This window comes from Diadema antillarum, unplaced genomic scaffold (assembly GCF_040938485.1).
Source record: "Diadema antillarum isolate AM-2024a unplaced genomic scaffold, OU_Dant_1.0 scf00000063, whole genome shotgun sequence".
Lineage (NCBI taxonomy): Eukaryota > Metazoa > Echinodermata > Echinoidea > Diadematoida > Diadematidae > Diadema > Diadema antillarum.
Genome location: NW_027270952.1, coordinates 1769832 through 1791900, shown reverse-complemented (window position 1 = coordinate 1791900; position 22069 = coordinate 1769832). Strand labels below are relative to the sequence as shown.

General features: G+C 39.0%; 1 protein-coding gene across 1 annotated transcript in view; it reads right to left on the bottom strand.

The window, feature by feature from the left end:
* Positions 1 to 3050: 3050 nt before the first annotated feature.
* LOC139716209 (uncharacterized) overlaps positions 3051 to 22069 on the bottom strand; it is a 33524-nt gene continuing 14505 nt past the window's right edge. The window contains exons 4-9 of the mRNA XM_071627771.1: positions 18949 to 19135; positions 15621 to 15697; positions 12136 to 13233; positions 11738 to 11814; positions 6399 to 6518; positions 3051 to 4883 (exon numbers count right to left, since the gene is read on the bottom strand). Of these exons, the coding sequence (XP_071483872.1) occupies positions 4686 to 4883; positions 6399 to 6518; positions 11738 to 11814; positions 12136 to 13233; positions 15621 to 15697; positions 18949 to 19135 (1757 nt within the window). The 3' untranslated portion in view covers positions 3051 to 4685. The remainder of the gene's footprint in view (positions 4884 to 6398; positions 6519 to 11737; positions 11815 to 12135; positions 13234 to 15620; positions 15698 to 18948; positions 19136 to 22069) is intronic.

Sequence of the window (22069 nt, the reverse complement as noted above, 5' to 3'; positions counted from 1 at the left end):
ATTTAGTTATATGATATAGGACTATACATCATACTGTAAACTTGCACACAATTGAACAGCAGTACAGTCTTGCCCAGTAATAAATGTTTGGCGTAACTTGGAAATATTACCATGGATTTGTCCTATGAAAACATCGCACAACTGTTTATCCATGTCCACATTGAACAGTGGTGGTTGTATTGTATCATCCCAATCTGAATGCAATGGTGGTGACTGTGTTCCGTAATTTGACATATTTAGCCAGCAGCTACCAGAGCGACTCGTGAGTCAATGTAATTTGTGTTAAAATTCACTCCTCCGTGAAAGGACCCCAATGAATACACACTGAAGCAGCAAAATGTACTTCTAACATGTAATAAACCTCTCAATAGGAAGATAAACTTCTGATCTGATATATAAAGATATGCACAACATCAATGCTTGAGATACAGAAACAACAAAACATATATTATTTGATAAGACAGCAGTATCATGATATCTGACAGTAAATGTGGTAACTACTACGGACATATAAAATTTTATATGTGGAACAAAATTGAGCATCGTCAAATTATTTCAGCTTGAAAGAATGGACATGACAGCACTGTCACTCTGGAATAATATTTCCCAGAAGTCATTATTTAATCAGTCAAATACTGCAAAGCCAGGAACATTCAAGGCATGAAACTCTCACGAATAGGAGCCAATGGCCTTTTTCGTGGCATGAAACTTTGGCAAATTGCCACTGCATTCAATGCACTGTGTAGATAAATACTTTTAATATGCATTTTATTTTTCATGAAACTTGGCTCCTCACGAAAATGTGCACAAGTTTCATGCAGGTGAAAATTTCTGGTTTTACGTTACTTTTGATTCACTGAACACTATCATTTCATTTGAAATGTATCACGGCCACTTGGACCAGGATAGGAACAAGAAAGAAAGGTTTCCACTTCGAAAACATGACACACTGACCTTTCATGCATAATACTGATGAAGCAGATTCACCGAAATCAGCCTTTATACATTCTATCCTGGTCTCAAATTTCAGGCTGTGAAAGAGAGGGTCCTATTCAATACATTGTGTTGGCATATTGATTATCTATCATATCAATCAATCACTGCCCAAATTGAGATGTTGAATATTCTGTATAGGGAGTATATCTATACTTTCACTATCATACTTGTATTAAATATCAGTTGTATCATGATAATTTAGTATTCAACCTGCATTAATATCATTATCATATGATGCAAAGATCCACATTTGATAACTAAAAGTACCAGTACAATGCACATATTGGATACAGCTAGGTATTTCACTCAGAATTTTCATGTATTCCTTGCGGTACACTGGTGGATTTCATAGACATTTACTCAATATAATTCTATGCATTTACATATCATACATCGTTACAATTTACAAACATCTGTCACTCCTATAATCTGTACAATATACACAGGTTGATATTAGGAAAATATGCATCTAGTACCAGATATTTACAATAACCACAGGCATTTTACCACCTGGAGAAGAGTGTCATCACACAATATACTGTCTTTCTGCTTGTTTTCTTTGCCTCCTTGGAGAATCTAGGATATAAATAATTGTCAAAACACTGGCTGGTTTGCCTGACTCCAATGCTGAATGTCTCCCCAACTCAGACAGTGTGTTCCACACCTTCATATGTAATACACTCCACTATCCCTTTTGGAGCAAGGTGGTACAATGTAATGATCAGTTGACTGATTTCCATTGCCCATACAAATACAAATAATATCTCCTGTGCACAATACAGTTGAACCTCTCGTATCCGGACAAGTCGGGACCGGGGCTCATCCGGATAAGGGATTTGGTCGGATACGGGAGACTCAATGCTTTATACGTGTACATATACATACACATGTACTGATGTAGCCCATTGTAGTACCACATGTAGTAATGTGCATACTGCAACCTTTTCATTGTTACACTCAGTAACAAACCCCAAAATAGAGGTCCGTGTTTGCAAGAATGAAATCATTTTCTTTTATGAATTCTTGGGATGATTTACCTAAATAATTATTAAGAAATGTATCAAGTATATGTAATTCATGTGTGTTTGTTCTCAAGGAGTTGGGAATCCCCCTTTCCTCCCGTAATTATTAAAAAAAGATAAAAAAAATCACGGTGAGATTGCGTCCGGATAATAGAGAGATCCAGATAAAGGGAGGCCGGATAATAGAGAGATCCGGATAAAGGGAGGCCGGATAATAGAGAGATCCGGATAAAGGGAGGCCGGATAATAGAGGTTCAACTGTATATGGCTTTACCTGCATCACACCAACATTTCATTTGTAGACAGTATGCAAAAAAAAAAGTCATTAATTATGGATAAACATATGATAAAAGGTTATTCAAACAGAGAAGTAAATGATAGATATACTTCATAAAACTCTTTGCTACCAACATTCATGTGACCTGTTATGAAAGAAAAAAGTATTAAAGCTAAAAACTCAAGGAGCCATCATAATAACTTGAGATCCTCCCATCAACAATAGCCATGGTGTCTTTACTATACAACTTCATGTCAAAAAATTTTGGTGATAAAATACGCAATCGCATAAAAGTAAAGATCGAGTCTATTGAAAGTGTTTTGACCTGTCATAGAGAAAAAATATGACAAAACATTACCGCAAGATTTGTGTATAAGTATACACCTTTCCCTGAAAGCCTAATACACAGAAATTTGAGATACTTCACATGCTGAGTACAGACAGATGGTACACAGTATATCAAAATCATAATCCCAATCATCATCACAATCATAAAATCCTAAAGTTATAATCCAAATCCAGTAGGCTGGCTCTCTGCCATAATATTTTCACTTATTCTGATTTCATTAGGAATCCTCTTCTCAATCCATCAACTTGATAATTATCACAGAGTGTCTTCATTTTACTATGTGAGGCAAGTTACTCAATTCCTTATGTAACCACCATCACATTTAGAGCACAGGCTGATCAATGAGACCTGACGTTTCTTCTAATCTCTTATCATTTGAACTACATTGAGCCTACTCCACCTGAGACAAGATAACATCTTTAAAATGATGATTGCTTCATTTTATCAATGATATACAAATGATGTAAACTTTTGAGTGCACAAGGGCAACAGAAGAGAGTATGACAGTTTTCACAATGATGTTGAAGTGCACTAGGGGCAATCCACAGTGGCTCTACCTACTGCCTGTACCCCCAGTGTGTCTTACACCACCCTATCAAAATGCAAACACAAAAGTGTGTTTGACAATGTATGATGTACATCTGTCTCAGGGCTAAAATGGGAATGCATATCTACATGGCTAGACATACACCAAACTCATTCCAGAGACAGAAATTAATTTCTGATACTTTTGAGAGCACAAGACTGACAATAACAGCACTTCTCATCCAGCTGGCTGAAAACTACAGCTTGGTACGGACTTCACATGAGAACAATGCTGGTAGTGGAAGGGGTCATATGCCACGTACACAGTGAATCACAGCTTGTACATTTTCATATTATTTCATTTTTGTTTTTCCGCTTTCATACCATATGCTGGCATCATCATTCTTCATATGAGGCATGATAGTGATACTCTGTCATGTTGGCAGAAAAGATTTCATGTCGGCAGAACATTGATTTTGATATATGTGCCTACTATCTAAAGAGTTTAAGTCAGATTTGGTCCGGAATGTTTCATTTGTTTGTGTGTTTGGGCTTTTTAATTACGAGCTAATTAAAATGAATTATCATGTTAAATGCATCATAAGGGAATTTCCATACTACATCAGTGCAAAATTCTGATATTTCCATAGATGCCAAATGCAGCAGATGACTTGATGAGGTCCCAACTAGGAAAATTTGCCATAGTTTTGTATGTCTATCATTACCACTTTCATTACGAGACTTCACATAATCATTTGATCTGCAGTTGATTTGGGGTTTGGTGTCTGAAAACAACATTAAGACTTTTTTTTTCTGCCAACTGACTAACTAAAATAATCTTGCTGCAAATGAATAGCAAGAATTTGCTACTGACATTGCTACACTTTATGTTCCTTGGCTTTATACAGCCACTACTACCATGACCAACCCAGACACTTGCAACAATGATACAGGCAAAAACTCCTAGTGAAGTGATACGTGAGGGATGTTTACCATTTCATTTACATAATAATTACACGCAGGGGATATTTTACTATTTGTTTTTGTTTTTGTTTTTCTGGAGGAAGGAGGGTCTTGTTCAAACACCAACAGCTGGAAGAAACTTGCATTAAGAGAGAATACAGGGGGACTATGCTCACTGACCAAAACAACACAGCACATGTCAACCAACTGCCTTTCTATAGAGACACATAATTTGTATATACATCTAGATATGACTCATCTAGCACCTGGTTCCTACATACGATGGAGTAATCTTTGTTGATAAATAAATCACGGTATGTCTTGACATCAAGGACCAATATGATCTCATAGTAGGGAAACTGGTCTGTATGCAACACAGAAATATCCTTAGAAGGAGAAATGTTCGTATATACCCCTCCCAAACTGTCAACATGTACACGGCATTAACCCTCTACAGACTAATAACGGTTGAGCGTTATGCATGGGTATGAGAGTGAAAGAATTCTGAGGTCCAAACGAGTTATCAATGCAAAGTCAGCAATTCCCATTTAGTTTAGTTGTCCAGGAGGACAAAGTCCTCGGACTCGCGGACCGGTGCGATGAGCCGTCCGTTCTCGTCCACGTGTCTGACCCGCAGGTAGCGCTCCGGCCGGTTCGTGTTCATGTTCTTGTTCTGCCAGTCGCCGCAGCGGCCGTTCCTGATGATGAACATGGGGTAGTCGCTGGACTGGGAGCCCAATGGGGTTACCACCTGCTGGCATAAGAGACAGGAAGAAGGGAAGGATGTGGTAGGATATTTATGACAGACTCAATACCAGGGACATCCACAGCTCAGAAATGAATACAAACATGAGACAAGCTGAAAAAAAAAAATTAGATGTCATGCTGTTGAGAAATGAGTAACAATATGCCACACTGTACGTAACTTACAATTTCAGAATACAAATGGACTCGCATTGAAGTTGCAGATCGTAACAATCACATACAATGAGGCTGATCAAACATCCAGATATTGATTCAATATTTAGATGTTTGATTGAGTAGAATAATGAATTTGTAGCAGTCTGTATGCACTCGTGAACAAAAATTATGTCTGTTATTTACACTTTGATACTTTTGCTTGTGCTTTTTTGATAACTGCAATGCATATAGTTTTGATCCGTTAACTCATCTGTGGAAAGACTTGTGAAATTCTACTTTCAGTGTATTTTTCTTTCTTTTTACATGTGTCAGTGGAAACAAAACGATGGCTGAGATGGTTAGCCATACTGGTAATCACTTGCCTGACCAAAGATAGATTCATGCTAAGTACACTGTATTGAAATGTATTATCGGTATTATAATATGCAGTGGAGTCAAAAAGAGCCCGAGCTTTTAATCCTAGCAGAATCTGTGCCAGAGGCCAAATGACAAACATACAGGGTATTACAGTAAGCACATAATGAACTACACACTGTGCACTGTCTGGGAGGAGCTATTACGGAAACAGAACAAAGAAAACGAAAGGGGTACACAGGGTTAGGTGTCAAACAGGGAGCCAAACAGGTAAGGGGGATTAAAGCAAAGGGATGAGCAAACAAAAGGGAGAGGTAGGACCAGTAATGATCCCAAGGATCATTTAGGGCAACTTGTGAAGGATACAGATAAATAGGGAGGCAACATCAAACAAGATCAGGAACAACACAAAGATTAAGGATAAGAAAAAACAACAACAACAACAACAATAGTATGAGTGCAGGGGGGGTTCAAGCAGAAAGCCCTGAAACTGACATACAAAAGTGTGGCAAAAATGTAAGTGAGAGTATAATTTGCAACATAGTTGATGATGACCAAAACTCATTGTTTCATTTTGATAATTGGATAATGTGTTCAAGTCTTTTGTGTGTGTGTGTGTGTCGGTTTCTTTTACAGCAGGGCACAGTAATAGTTGCCAAACTTGGAAAGCAATCCCATTTTTCACTTGTCCGACAGCAAAATTTTGACCAACTCTGGCAAGCACACAGTTGTGTTGGGTTTGAAGCGCCCTGGGATTCCCTACAGAAGAAACCTGAGCTGGGGTCCCTTTGATAGAGATACTTTCAACCAGTGCAACTTTCAATACTTGCAGTGACAGCTTTTATACAATGGATGCAAATCTCCTTCTAACCCGTTGAGGACGGGCTGATTTTGCTACAACAAGCATTTCCCATAGACACTTGCCCACGAATATTCAGGACTCATCCTCAACGGTTGATAAAAAGAAAAGGCCTCGGGGGGCCGGACTCACACTGCTGATGACATCACAGAAGTTCTCAAATTCCTTCTCTGTCCTGATGTAGAATCCCACTGTGCAGCTTGGGTCCATCTTGCCGATGCTCATCTTGCGAGGAGACATGCAGTGGAATGACTGAGAAGAAAGACAAAGAATTCCTCAAGATTAACTCGTATGGACAACATAGGGGGAATCATTGCGAGCTTTGGATTTGATTTGATTTGATTTGATTCCTTTTCCTTTTATACAGTAAAGAGTTCAATGCATTTGATTTTAGTTTCTTTTCTTTTTTAAATTGCCAGTTTTGTCTTCAGCATGTAATGCACAAAATTTGTTGAACCAGGTTGGATTACCATAGTGCTCTCATGTACATTTACAATTTTGAAGGTGGATACTTTGAAGGGCGCCCTCTTGTGTCAGCACACTGGAGATCCTGTTGACCAATGGCATTACCATCACTTGATTTTACATCACATTGACTAGGATTTCATTCACATTCTCTGAGACACATTAAGAGGCAGTGAGTGAATATCGACTGTTCTAAAATCTTGTGTCAATAGCATACACAGATGGAGTAAGTCCTTTAAAATTCTATATTACAAATAGATTCAAATGACAAACCTTGGGAACATTGTACAATATTAAAGCAGAAATAAATATAAATAAATATAATCTTTATTTAATATCTACAGTTGGTTTAGCTGCTTTCTCATTTGTAATGTTAGATGAAAAAAAAATAAGTTGAAAAACGTGGTAACTTTTTTGTGAGAAATTTTGGAGCAAAGCAATTTTGTCTACATGGCTCGACAGTAGATTGTCTGTAACTGCTGAATGCCTTTTAGGCCTCAAGTCAATTTTCTGCTAATGATAGCTACATAATTGTAGCCAGTGTTGTCTAATCACAGGAAAACCCAACAGCTAAAGCTAGACCTTTAAACCAGTCACACTTTGTATTTATTAATTACCTCCGCCAAGGAGGTTATGTTTTTGTCAGCGTTGATTGCTTGCCTGTCTGTCTGTCTGTTTGCAAAAATGACTCAAAAAATTGTGAACAGATTTGGATAAAACTTACAGGAAAAGTTGATAATGACACAAGGAACAGATGATGAAATTTTGGAAGGGATCTGGGGATTTTTATGAATTTTTAAAGGATTTTCTATCTTTTGGCAAATAGGGTCAATGAACTTGGGAGTTCAAGCTGTGTGTATTGAGGTTTGCATATATACAGGTGCCCTATCTAAAGCACGATCTCTGCTCGAGGCACCACGCAGCAGGAGGCTGATGAGGCTTCTTTATTGGGATATTGAGCGATTTTCAGCATGCGTGTATGGGTGGAAATGAGCTGCTTAGGGGAGGTCTGCGCTCTTCGAGGACTTTTCCAGGTTAATCTGTTCTTGACTTTGCATCACAAACTGCCAAACATTTGAGGCTATTAATTTGCTTTTTAACCATGAGATATTTCAATCAGTCAAGACGGTAAAAATAAAACAAGCATACAAACAAACTACAGCCACACAAATTAGATGTCTTTCCCTTTTCAAATGTAAGATTTAAATCAAGACACTATGCTCTCATGACAGCTGTTGCTTTCTCAATACTCGTAACATGAGCCACATTTGTATACTTGTGAGTTGTATGCTTCATATGAATGTCTGTGTGCTCTACACTGTTAAAAGCAAGCAGTTCGCATTAAGGCATGTACCTGCAAAATAAGGCAAACTGGTGAAAAAAAATCTCAAATACATTTATTATCTAAAGCATCCTCTAGGGGGAAAAAAAATGACTTCAGTCACAAATGGTTTGTAATTCTGAAATTGAAAGGGTCATCAGCAACACAGCTAAAGACAACACACTTCACAGTGGTTGTTCCTAAAGAAGACAGACACCTAGGCAGGGGTCCCTAATCCAAGGCAGTGACAAAGGCGAGTGTGAATTGGTCACCTCAGTATGTCTCATTCCCTCGACTCTATTCTGACACACATCAGCTGAGCCTGGTGACCCAACCAAACATGGCTGAGTCATACCCACTACCTTGCATGTGCAGCATGTACCACTGACTGTCATAAAAACCAGGGGGTCTTTTTGCTGAACTTCTGTTTTAACATGCACAGTTACAACATAGTTTTCAAGTACCACCCACATGAAATATAAAGATTGCAGGGAGTCAAGATAAACTGATTACCTCTCTTTTCTGGCTTTTCCTCATTAATCCATCCCAGTCAACTAATGTTTTCTCAGAATAGATGCAAGAGATGAATTCTAAAAAAGTTTATATCTCTCTACAAACCAGTTACTGTATACGCCAAATATTTCGCGAGGTTTTTATTTTCGCGAATTTCGCGAGTCAGGTGCTATTCGCGAAATTAAAGATACGCGACAATATTGACTCTGATCCCGATGTGAATGTGACGTATGCGTGTACACTTCTCCGTTCAGTACAGGACTCCACGATTGCAAATTTAACCACTCGCAAAATTATCGGGAATCCCCAATTCGCGAAAATTTAGACTCGCGAAATATATGGCGTATATAGTATGATATTGTTTCTGAACGGCTGTAACTTTAACTTTTCATTTAATCTACATTCTACATATGTATATACCCCTGGTATGCCTGTATCTACAAAAGATGACCAATGTACCCATTGACGCTACAGCCCTATTATACGGACAGTAAAAGATGACCCAGTGACAAGAGATACTGCATGGGATAAGGTCACTCATAAACTCTTAACCCGTTCCCTCCAAGATACCATGATTCCCAACAGGGTTAATACATGACACAACTGCTTCCCATGTGGAAAGTGTTAATACCTATTTGATGTGCATCTTGCAAATTCTTGGATCTATATTTTAAATGCTTAACTTCCATCTTAATCTGTGAACATAACTCTGCTGTTACATTGCTTGATACAAATCATCTTTATATGGCATTACCACTTTCTTCAAAACTTTTTCTTTGAACTTATTTTTACCCCATCCTATTTGATTTGCTGCAAAATACAGAATAGATATTTGGCCAGAGAAGATTGTGATATACCTCTATGCGACTTTGGTTAATCTTGTTGTCCCTACAAAATCTGCTATCATGCTTGTCATTCTTTTCTTATTCTGATATAGCATGGATGGTATCATAAATTTATATCTACTCTTATGTTTACCAACACTGTGAGAGGGTTTTTTTTACTCAATAAACTGAAAATGTTTTCTTTGAGTTATTATTCTTCTGTTTGCTCTATGTTTTCTTTTCTGGGAGGGATGGCTTGGTATCACATTTCACAAACATCATAGTGCTCACTGATTTAAATAAACAATTACATATATGTAGCTAAGTAGAGTGATTATGCACAGTGAATGACTGAATAGAATTTAGAATAGCTTGGCAGAAATTGATGTATTTGACATGTAACAGCATTCAATTTTGAAGCTGTCGAATACTTAACACTGTACAAGGACAGGTCTGTGGTGTGTTCACCTTTGCATGTCCCTTAATACTCAAGTAGGTCCTACCCATTTCTAACATTCACATGGAGAGCTAGACTACATCATGGAAGTGATTCCATCATCACCGTACATTTCCTGGCCACAGACTACTATTCCTGTTGCCGTGCCGACAGACTCCTCTATCTTCTCTCTCACCATCATGTGATTCTCTCTCTCTCCCCCTCCACTCCTGCTTGTTCATTCTCTCTCTCTCTCCATCTCTCCCTTCCTATATTTCTCTCTTCCTTCTCTTAATATTGTCTCTCTCCTTCTCATGCTTATTCCCTCCCTCCTAGCCCCTCCCCTTCTCCTTCTTCCTTTAGTTCAAAGACAGTCACACCTTTGCATTTAGTCTGGTCTGACCTTTGCACAGAATGACTTTTCCATATACAGAACTTAGACATTTCCGATGCTTGTTTTCATTGTGCATCATATTCAAGACATGAAAAGTGGAGCTTACTGAGTTTGGTGCTTATTCAGCATCATAAGGGCTTCTGAGATGAGTAAAGTTCATAATGTTAATTATCCGTTTCTCAAGCAACGATACGCAAATGCTAACGGAAGGGATTGGTTGCACCCCCCTGCTGCAAGTACATGTACATGGTGTAGGTTAATGATATTTGCGGCTCAACCTTGAATACAATATGAGCACTAACGTGAATGCTTTCTTAACTGAATGCATCTACGACATAATCAATGCCTTCATGCAGGATATACACCGTAGACATGTTTTGTTTTTTGTTTTTGTTCTTGTTTTTGATGTGGTTGACAGAAAATGTCCCCAGCCACTCTCTTTATGCTGAATGCTAATAGTATTAATGATTTATTCAAACCGTTTTTCAGTAGCTGATAATTTGAATTAGACTCTCTTTGATGGGGAAGTTACTGCCACTTATTCAAGAAGGCCAGCAAAAACAAACAAGCAAATAAAAAAAGAAAAGAAAAGAAATATCAGGGAAGTAAAGAAAATTTCAATGAAAATACCTGGCCATTCATTTCACAATGATATATACGCTCAACTTATTATCATTACCTCCGCCAAAGGAGGAGGTAATGTTTTTGTTACCGTTTGTCTGTTAGTTAGTTTGTTTGTCCATGTGCAAAATAACTAAAAAAGTACATAACGAATTTGGATGAAACTTACACGAAAGGTTGAGAATGACACAAGTAACAGATGATTAAATTATGGTAGTGATCCGCGATTTTTTTTGGAATTTATGAAGGATTTTTGATATTTTGGCAGGTAGGGTCAATGAACTTGGGAGTTCAAGCTGCGCATTATTGAGGTAAACATACGCGCACTAAAGTGCGTGCTCTAATTTCTGCTAGGGCGAGGCGCGCCGCGCAGCTGAGGGTTTATGACGTAACAAAGGCTTCTATATTGGGAAATCGGGCGATTTTTCAGCATGTATACCTATGGGTGGAAATAGATCTCTATGGAAGAGCCCAAAGAGCTTTTCCCCAGTGGTGGAATGGAGAAAAATCTCTTTGGGAAGAGCAAGATCATTGGTGGAAAGTAGCTGCTTGGCAGAGGTCTGCGCTCTCAGAGTGCTTTTCTAGTTAAAAACTATCTCATAACTCTCAAAGCAAAAATATGCACTTCACAGGTTGACTGCTAGGTCATACGTCACACAAACCATGACTCTCACTGGGGGAGAAGGATGAGGCGATATATGTGGCATTGTCAATGTCTATGACAGCATATTGGAAATGCCATTAAAACAAGAGGAGCAATCAAAATCTTTGCAACATAGAAACACTATCCAATCAAGTTACGACATGAATGAATTAAGAAAAAAAAAATCATGCAAAAGCCTGAGAGCCAGACTAGGAAGTACAGATGGCTGTGATATTGGGACACAGTGTACATACCCAGAGGGGGAAGTCCCTACTCCTCATGTCGACCACCTGTTGGCAGTAGTGGGGGTCCAAGTGGATCAGTTTCTCCTCTGCAAGTGCATAAAAGGAGAGAAGTTTGTGAGAACTTCAAGACACAGGTTCATACATGTATCATAAGAATTCCAAATGATGTCACATCCATTTCAATAAATTGCTGCAACTTTGAATGATAATATTCAGCATCAACACTGATATCAATTAAGATGTTTGGAAAGTGTGTGACGATCAACTACAAACCCTACATGAACAGTTGATACATGTAAAGCCATCACTGGCTTGAATGTTGAGATATATTACATCTCATGAACAAATGCATCATCAGACTGGATTCAGTAGTGACATGTACCAATTACACTAAAATGTTATCTCACCCTGAAAACCAACAAAGAAGAGCGAGTGCTTGGGTTTTCCTCCAATGATCCCCAGGCAGCTCTCTAGGGTGAACAGCGACTGGATCGCTCTCACGTAGACAGGATTTACCTCGTCTCCTCCAAGCCTGACCGGTACCAAGATTACTACGGCGCACCATGGTTTCTCGCCCTCTGCCGAAGACCCAGTCCTTGACCTGGTCCGCTGGTCATGGGCGACACTTTCACCTCGGCTGAACGCATCGCTGCCGCTGCTTCCTCGGCTTGAGCGAGGATCGTCAGAGTGCAATGGCAAATGTCTCGAGGTGTTCTCTGACGGCGCCATGGGAGGCTTCTCCAAGACTGCTTTGAGTTCCTTTGCTTCCTCCTGCTGAGAGAGTGCCGACTTCCCCTGCAACCCATCGTCCAGCTCGAAGACCTCGTTATCCTCATCCACAGGACTGGAAAAGTTGGACATATCCTCCATCTCCACATTTCCGTGTCTCTCATCATCCACCGTGCTGTGAACTACATCACTAGGGTCTAGGAGAATGTCCTGTGATGTCTCTGTCTCAGGTTTTGTTCTACTACAGGAACTCGTCTCGCTCTCACCTTGTTCATCCACTGGCGAACCAGAATGGCAGTCAGGACTAGTCCTTGAAGGCAATAGTGTATTGTCCTCTCCTTTACTCAATCCTGGCTTAATGCCAGGAGTTCCTGCACCTGTATCACAATTGCTTGGACTGTCTCTGTCAGAGTGATTAGTACTAGTACTTGTAAGCTCGCAAGGAGAGTCCTTGCCACTGCCTGCGGGAGGTTCTAGCCTCCCCGCCATTGCAGACATGCCATACAGACCGGGTCCCTGCGGAGAGCCATGGGCAAGCCTGGAGCCAACTCTCCGACTGGACTCCAGGCTGGAAGTAGTACTCTGCGGATGGTCTTTGGAAGCTGGACTGGAGCGCTGCAGCTGTTGATGGTGCAGTCCTGATGTGCGGGCCTGATCCTTGCTGCTGGCGACGCACCGGATCGGTTGACTGCGCTCTGTGCAGACGTCCTTGTAGACAGGCTGCAACAACTTTTGGGACTTACTCCTGCACAGGTCAATCACATCTTGTTTGTACACTGTTGAGAAAATAGGAGTTCATACATGTGAGTCAACTGTCAAAGCATGTTAAGGTCATACTACTTCATATATCATTTTAAAATGATTTCAATTTAGTTTTAACCCTAACTAGGCCGGGGGGGGGCCTCAGAGGCCCCCCCTCGACGTTCCGCGCGATGTATCGCAATCGCAAAAAGCTATCGCCGCGACGTTTCATGACTTTTTTCTTTCGAGTCTCCCGCATCTTTTGACACCAAATTTGCGACGCCCGGGCGCGCGGTTCTGAAGTTACGCATAAATATGTACATGCATGTCAGACCAAAAATTGCTCAAAAACGTTAATTCGTGTACAATTTCAATGCAAACTGTGCTTATAGGCAAATTTCATAAAAGCATGATTATTCTGGTGTTTTATTGATTAAAATCGATGAATAACATATTTTCTTGTTCGGAGCAATGTCGCGGACAAATTTCATCAAAAAAACAATGAAAAACATAAAGTCGAAAAACAAAGAAATACATAAGGAATTCAAAAAAACAATAAAATATTTAAGAATTTTTTCGGATATCACAATTTTTTTTCTTTACATTTGCTAAGGACACTAAAAAGAATATTTACACAAAAAATGTGCCTGTTTTGAGCTTTATTTTGTGATTTATACCAAATAGTCTGATTTTATGCATCATCATGCATAAATTAGCATAATTTAGCATAAACGATGATTTTTTGAAAAAATAACTTCATGGTATTTTAGATTACATCATAGGCAATGTGTGTGCCAATTTTCGTTGCGATTGCGCGGTCGACGGCCGAGATTGGAGGGGGGGGGGGCCTGGGAGGCCCCTCCGGCTCTATCAACTACCTAAATAGCCCGGCCTAGTTAGGGTTAAGCGGCCAAATTTGACAAAAGGAGAAAAGATTAACACTCTTCAGGTAAGAGAAACTTCCAAAATTTGAGTCAGACAACCAAAATGACATATCTTGGTCCATTACAGAAAATCTGCGACTTTTTGTGGTCTTTGAGCTGGGTGGTCACATTTTATACAATTCAATTAAATTTCGAATTTTGACGTCACTGAAACGTTTTTTATTTCATCAAGTGATTTTGGATAACAAATGATGTCATTAGCCACAGTCACACTGGCAAAACTCTTTGAAGTTGAAGTTTGAGAACTCTTTGCCAAATTTGCGCATCGTTCCCTTCGGCAGCCAAAATTCTTAAACTTTCAGTACTTGATATAAAATTCTCAAAGCTTGGATCACTGGTGCACACACGCAACAAAGAAGAGAGCTCATGCCGTCTGACAGATATTAACTGTTATGTCCTTGATGCACACACTTACATCCCAAAGACTGCACTCTGGAGGCACCATTGCACACATGCAGTGGACTGGTCACATGACAAACTTTGCGAAGTTTCAGTTGCGAGCGTTCAGATTGCACAAACTCACAAAGTTTTGAGGGGGTTCAGGAAATTCCCCTAGATTGAGTGGGAAATTTTACGAGAAGTTTTTAGGAAGCCTATGGTCACACTAGCAAAACTTTGAGAACTTAGACTTTACACACTTAAACTTCGTGAAGTTCTGCTTGTGTGCCAGGGACTAGCAACCGTAAGCATTGCTCACACAGGCTCCTCACTAATTTATTCCCCCTGCCCTGAGAGATGAATGGCATCTTTTTTCAGGTCTTTGCTATAAACCATGCTTCAACATCTAAAGTTCTGTAAAAAAACAAAACAAAACTAAGAGTAAATGTTCTTTATTCATGCAAAAAAAAACCAAGATAAGTGAGAGAGGAACATTTTTACATCTCTGTTTTGATTTACAGGATTGTATTTCATAAAGCATCTTGTCTTTCCACCCTGTAATGAATGCTGTAACACATTTACTCAACATGTCATCTTTGTTTTCAACCCATAATTATCTAATTTCTCCTTTATAAACACCCAGTAGCGGGGGATAACATGCTGTAGGATGGCTGGCCTGATTTGGATATACAGTGTATTTGAGAATCCCCTATAAAAAAGGAATTGTGTATAGCTTTATATACTGATTTCTATGTAAGTATACACACAGCCAAAGAATCTCGCCAGGAGTCAAATGTTACCAAATAGCATATATGGCTTTAATGTGCATACTTAGTGACGGGAACATGTGATTCTATTCTAGCTTGCCTGGGCTAGTCGTGGCTTTCGAGTTTACCCTGGTGGGCAGTGAAGGGAAATCGATTCAATCAGGCTAACCACATCCCCATGCTACCAGGTCTGTAAACTCTCCGTTGACCACCTCCTCAAAATGCTATAGACAGTGCGTGTGGAGAGATTGCAAATGATAATGACAGGGTTAAACTCCATTGCACACTGCTTTGACACGAGGGCGTCCTTCATTACGTCTACCACCTACAAACCTGTGCAATCCTGTGCCACATAGATGCAGACTTGGCCAAGCAGTGGGTTGAGTTCATGTGCATCATCCATTGCCTCCCTGCAAAGATTTTTAAAAAGAAGAAACAAAAATGGAGAAATGGATTTAAAATGGATTAAAGTCATACTTGACAGTGTCATGTGATACACTGTTTCATCATCTTTGCTTAAGGTTAGTGAACAATAACATCAACAGTAGATTACAAATTTTGAGGGGGAACTTCTTTTATCAAACACTATAAACTGCAGATAAAGGATAACATCCTATTTTACACACATCCTCTGTAAGTACTCTGTAAGTAAAATGTGCTGACATGATCTGAATGCTGATTCAACTGAATGCTGATTCAAATGAGAGTGTGAAAATAAGGCATTACTGCATGTACCAGAGTAACCCTGAAAGAGACTGAGCTGTATTCAAATGGCCATAGCCAAAGATGGGATCCCCCCCCCACCTCACCCTCCTCTCCCCTCTATTCATTCACACAACCAATGGCACTGAGCTAGTGTATCTGTCACAATGGCAAAGGACAGCGACGGATTAACCCTGGAGGCCTGATACACTTAGTCACCGCATAGTGTTAGGTCACTGGTAAGCCATTCAAAGTACTAGATATAAGGCAATCATCATTCTGACCCAGAGAAGGAGGCTAAAGTCTTTGTCCTACATTCTATACGTGTGTTCCGACAACAATAGATAATTCAACCCCATACTACACGATGCTTCCAAGGTTACTCGTTACTCAGTCTGCGCAAAGCCAACTGACTAATGAATGATCCATACAATACATTGCCAAACCTATTCTTAGAATTCCAATATGCCATTGAACACTGTCTTTAACACTCTATTCACCACCACAGCTTTCTGTCTATTTACACACCATACACACAAACACACTCATAAAACATTGCTATCCACAGGGCTACAGAGGGTACAAATTAAAGAGCCTACATTGTATTTTCATGATGCTTTACAACAGATCATAATGTTGTGGGTTCAAGAGTATTTTAATGGATTTCTTTTGGTGTTTATTCTACATGTGTAAAAATTTTAATAGATTTCTTTTGGTGTTTATTCTACAAGTGTAAAAACTAAAAATGCATTACTCAGAGAGGATTTCTCAGTTTGTTCTAGAGACTGATACGTGGAAAAAAAATGATTGTAATACTGACATATAAAAATCATATTATGACCATGTGTTTGAGCAAGCAAATTCTCACAAGATCACACTTGCTTATTAACTCGTTGAGGACAAGTCCCGAGTATACTCGGGCAGGTGTCTATGGGAAATGCATGTTGCGGCAAAATCAAACCGTCCTCAACGATTAAGACTCAAGCAGGTGCAATATACAGATCGTATATGCAAAGCAAACAAAGTGCAAATTAGAAATGCTGTCTCTGTGTTTTTCTTTTGTTCACATGTCTGCAAAATGTTCTGAAGAATGAAACAGAGACAAGATTTACTGAAGAGTTCATGAAGAATGGGGGGGGGGGGTAGGGGTTTGACCCCCCTTGGGTTCCTTATTGTTTTGTTGCCGTGTTTTTATTTTCTTCTTTTTTGGGGTGTAGGGGTTTAAACCCCCTGGAGATTTCTTGGCGTTTTTTGTTTTGTTTTGTTTTGTTTTGGTTTTTTTTTTGTTAGCCAATTTCGAGTGAGAAGTGGCACCGAAAATATGAAGACTCTTTTTCTTTTTTTTTGCCTCCCTTCAGCAAAAAGCTAGATCAGCTCCTGCACAGACACAAATATGGGCATTCTGATTCCCGGCAATTCATCAGTGGAGATGACAGCCTGAATCAAGGGAATGAAAGAGGCCAAAGCAAAACTGGGTTGATCACTAATACCAGGTAGGAAGAAAATATGATTCAGGCACATGCAGCCAGGATTTAACAGGGAAAGCAAAACTGATCCTGGTTATGTAATAACCATCCTCTGATGGGAGATTGCTACTTGTGCTTTCAGATACAGCCTTCCTGCAAACTGATTACAGAAATTTGTCAAAAGGAATCACTCAAGGCATTTTGCATTCACAATCACAAGTTAAGGACAATCACTATTAATTCTTGAACAAATACACATACAGACAAATCAAGATGATTTTCCAATATGAAGGTGATACAAATTTATACATAAATTTAGTTACTATTGAATTGTAAAACCTGAAACTGAAATACAGAAGTATAGAAAATCAAGAGGGGGAAATGGACTCAAACTGTTACTCTCTTGCACTGAACCAATGGAGGATGTATAGATAACAGGGTTCATTATGCAGCAATGATGTCTGTTGCTCAGGTTTTATCAAAGATTTTGTACATGACACAAGAAAAATATGTTTTTGTCTGTATTCACTGGAAGGAATAAATGACCTACCTTTGTACCTTCAATAACATACATGCCCAGACTGATAATAGTTTTACGAAAACCTGGTTGAACAAGCAAAACACATGATTGTAGTATTTCACCCCCACCCCCCCCAAAAAAAAAAAAACCCAAACAAACATAACAAACAAACTAGACACTTGAACAAGACAGGTTATAACCATTCTTTAATCTACTCTTGCTGAGATTCATATGACAACTCTCTTGGTATCTGTCAGAAAAACTGCCATGCAGTGTCACTATGTTTGTTTGTTTGTTTGATGGCTTTTATCATCTTTTTGTTTGTTATTTCATACCATTGCCTTCACATTAACAATGATTTCTTATCCTGGAGATCTCTCGGACCATTGCACATATGGTCATGGGAAAATTTGAAGCCTCTCTTTAAATATGGAGTAACTCTTTCTTCAATCCCTCAGCTGTTTTCAGAGATTTATGTGAACATTCAATTTACAGTAATGTACACTTCCTGTAATACACTATATTGTCTTATATAGAATGTCAATACCTATCTACTTTGAAATTTTATCTGAATGACCTTTGTAGCAATATGCACATTAACATATTATATGAAACATATGACAGATGAAACATGTGGCCCATGTGGTTGAGAAAGATGACGCAATATCATATTATTCACATGGGCAGATAAACCACATGGGAGACACAGCATTCATGTGACTTGTAAAGTCAATATTCCACACCCCTGCACATTAGCACATGAATCATGTCATATGACAACTGTGTGTGTGTGTGTGGGGGGGGGGGGGGGGGGGGGGTGGGCGGTATAGTTGTGTGCATGCATACACACACACACAAACACACAAACACACAAAGAAAATCTACAACAATACGAAGCCCTATCATCATTTTTTGAGGAGACATTATCAAAGGAATATTGGATGGAGGAAGCCAGACACAGGTCATCACTCACTTGAGGATATGGGCCACCGAGGCCGGGCCGTACCAGTCTCCGACCTTCTTCCCGTTCAGCTGACCGATGCTGACCAGTCGGTGGACGGAGAAGGGGCTCATGTCCAGCGGCTGGTCTCCAAACCAGCGGATGATCTGACGATGGTAGGCCTGCGTCTCGGGAGTCTGCTCCTTGTATATGTTCCACTCTGAGGAAAATAGAAATAAAGGTATCAAGCAAAAAAGAGAGTTCATAATATTTCGTCACTTAAAGGTACAGTGTGCATCACAGAGAGTGCAATATTTAGAGGGATTACTGTAAAGCCTCATAAAAAAGTCTACTTCAGAATAACTCATTTATGATCACATATTAAGCATTTGTGACCCTGCATCACAAAACCAATGGCACAAAGTTGCTATATAAGGTGTCAGAAAAAACACACACACACAAATAAAAATTAGTTGAATTAACGTAAAATAGATAGTTTCAGACCTTATGGAATATCAATCCATAATGCAATTTTTTGTGGATCTGCAATGCATCTGGTTGCATTTGATCTGTTTACATTGGGTTTATATCTTGACAATCTGTTCTTTGTCTCCACACACCCTTGATAGACATTCATGTTCCATGTCATTGCCGATCAATAGTTTAGGAACAAAACAATTGATAATCAATGTCCTTGACTATTATTAAATGTACAAAAGCACAAATCATTGTCAGCTACAGAAATGTCACCTTAGTGTACCTATATTGTACACACCTAATATCCAACAACATACCACCATTGCAGCAAAAGACTGATCAAGACTGATTTAGCGGAGGTACGAGATAACCTAGAGTTTGTTTATCCAGCACATTTCTCTGTGTATGCATGTGACCATCATTGATCCCTAGCCTTGTTCTTCCAGCCCTTCCTTTCTGAAACCACAGAGTTTCTATCATTAGACCAAGGAGACAACCATTTTACACAAAGCTGTGGGTTCTGAATATCTACTAGTATACCAGTAATAGGTACAGACATTCAGACATACTACAACAAAGAGTGTATCACTCGCACCACAGATTATCTACATTACTATTCTTTTTTCCATGAGGTTCTGTGGAAATTCGCTTAAGGAATCATCATCTTATCATTGCTAAATTGGCAACTCTGAATGTCATTGCCTAGCCTACATTTGAGAAAGATTAAAAGAGAACTAGTTACATTCATGAAGTTTGTGCCAAATTGGAAAGAAAAAAAAAAATGTCAATTTGAGGGAGGAACAAGTTGATGCATGTGTGATGCATCTGTTTAATGAAAGCTTTTGATTTTGCCCTATCTGCTTCAACATGGAGTGGAGTTTCTCATCAATGAATCTAATTTCTGTGTTGTGTGAATATAATTTCATTTATGATATGCAAGGCACAAACCTTTATGATAGAGCAAATTCTTTGATTTGAATTTTACTCCCGGGTAAAATCAAGCTTCACAGAAAGGCAATCACTTAACTAATTCAAATGTTTTCAGATTCCTGCAGCTAACTTTCTTTGACAGAAAAGGGGTGCAAATTAAATAAAAATTCGCCCAAGAGCTGAAAACCTGAAATATTTTTGCCACATGAGTCCACCAAGCAAATGTCCTTTAATAGTCATTACCTCTCCTTAACATGCAATTCTTTATCTCAGTGGGTGTATTATATACACAAACATGCTGTGACTGGTATCAAAATTAAGGTGGTGCATGGTCTTGTCATTGTTATTTTCTGTATTTTAAAGGGACTGTACAGTATTGGTTGAGGTAGGAATTCATGTTTTGAACATTCCTATAAAGTGAGATAATGAAAAGCCTCTTATAAAATATGAAAGAGCATGTCACTTTAAGAAGGATTCAACATTTGATGAAAATTGGTTTTCAAATGGCTGAGATATCCCAAAAAGTGCTAATAATAAAAGGCGACATGCCACAACTTGATTAGGATCTCTTTGTTTCACGTTGTTTTTGGATATCTCAGCCATTTCAAAACCGATTTTCATCGAATAAACTTTTGATACCCTTTAAAACTGCATGCTCTTTGACATCTCATAGAATGGTTTCTGAATATCTCGCAAAATGTTAAAAGCTAAATCTACACCTCGACCAGAACTGTACACACCCTTTAATTGACTTCATATGACCGTAATCAGTGGTATTCGCACCCAGCAGGTTTGGAGTGTTATGACAAAGCCATGTGTTAGTCACCAACCCCAACATCTTCCCCCTCCAAGCCAACCTGATGAGAAAAACACTGAAATGATTGATGCGATGGAAAAAACAGGTACATTGTATCCACGTGGGTACAAAGTAGACTAGCATATCATGTCGCCAAGGTGCACCTGGGCTGTCCATAGATCTCAGTGAACACTTCCTTCCTACACCAAATAGTACCGAGAAACCAGCAGTATCACATGTTGGGTTGGCTTTAGTCTGAACCTATTCATTAAGATGTTGTGATATCTGGGATACACCACAGGATATCTTGTGATAAGTAATTCATTCTTAAATGCACACGTCAGCAGTCACATTCCCTGTGGAAGTGACTCATTTGCTAGTGGAAGCCATTGAATCTCAGGAAATGTTCTCTGCAATATCGCAGGAGTGTAGGTCATGGTGTTCAAAACTTGTTCAGAACTTGATTGCATCTGGTATATTCACGGCTTTGACACATTAGTTTATATAAAAAGTCTAAAAAATATCAGTTGTTTAAATACACTGAAGGTTTTTGATAATGTACATGTCAGATAATAGACTCCACAGAAAAAATTAACAGTCAACCTTTATATACAGTTGAACCAAAGTATTTCTTTTGGTGGTATGTCAGGAGAGAGTAACAGTATAAAAAGAAACATTCTCACGAAGTTTCTCTAAAAAAAAAGAAAAAAGTATTAATAGTACATTGTAGAACTACTGGCAATTAAAATTTGAGAACTTTCTTACTTTACATTTCTTCAATTTTTCTGGTGGTTGTGCTGTTCTGTCTCTTTAACTTACTCATCATGTTAGAGTCCAATGAACCATGCATGTTAAATGAGTAATGAAAAGGAAAAGTGGTTGACTTAATGTGAAGGCAGGCTAAGACTGGGTTACAACAATCTTCCACACAGGTCATTCCCAGCATGCACT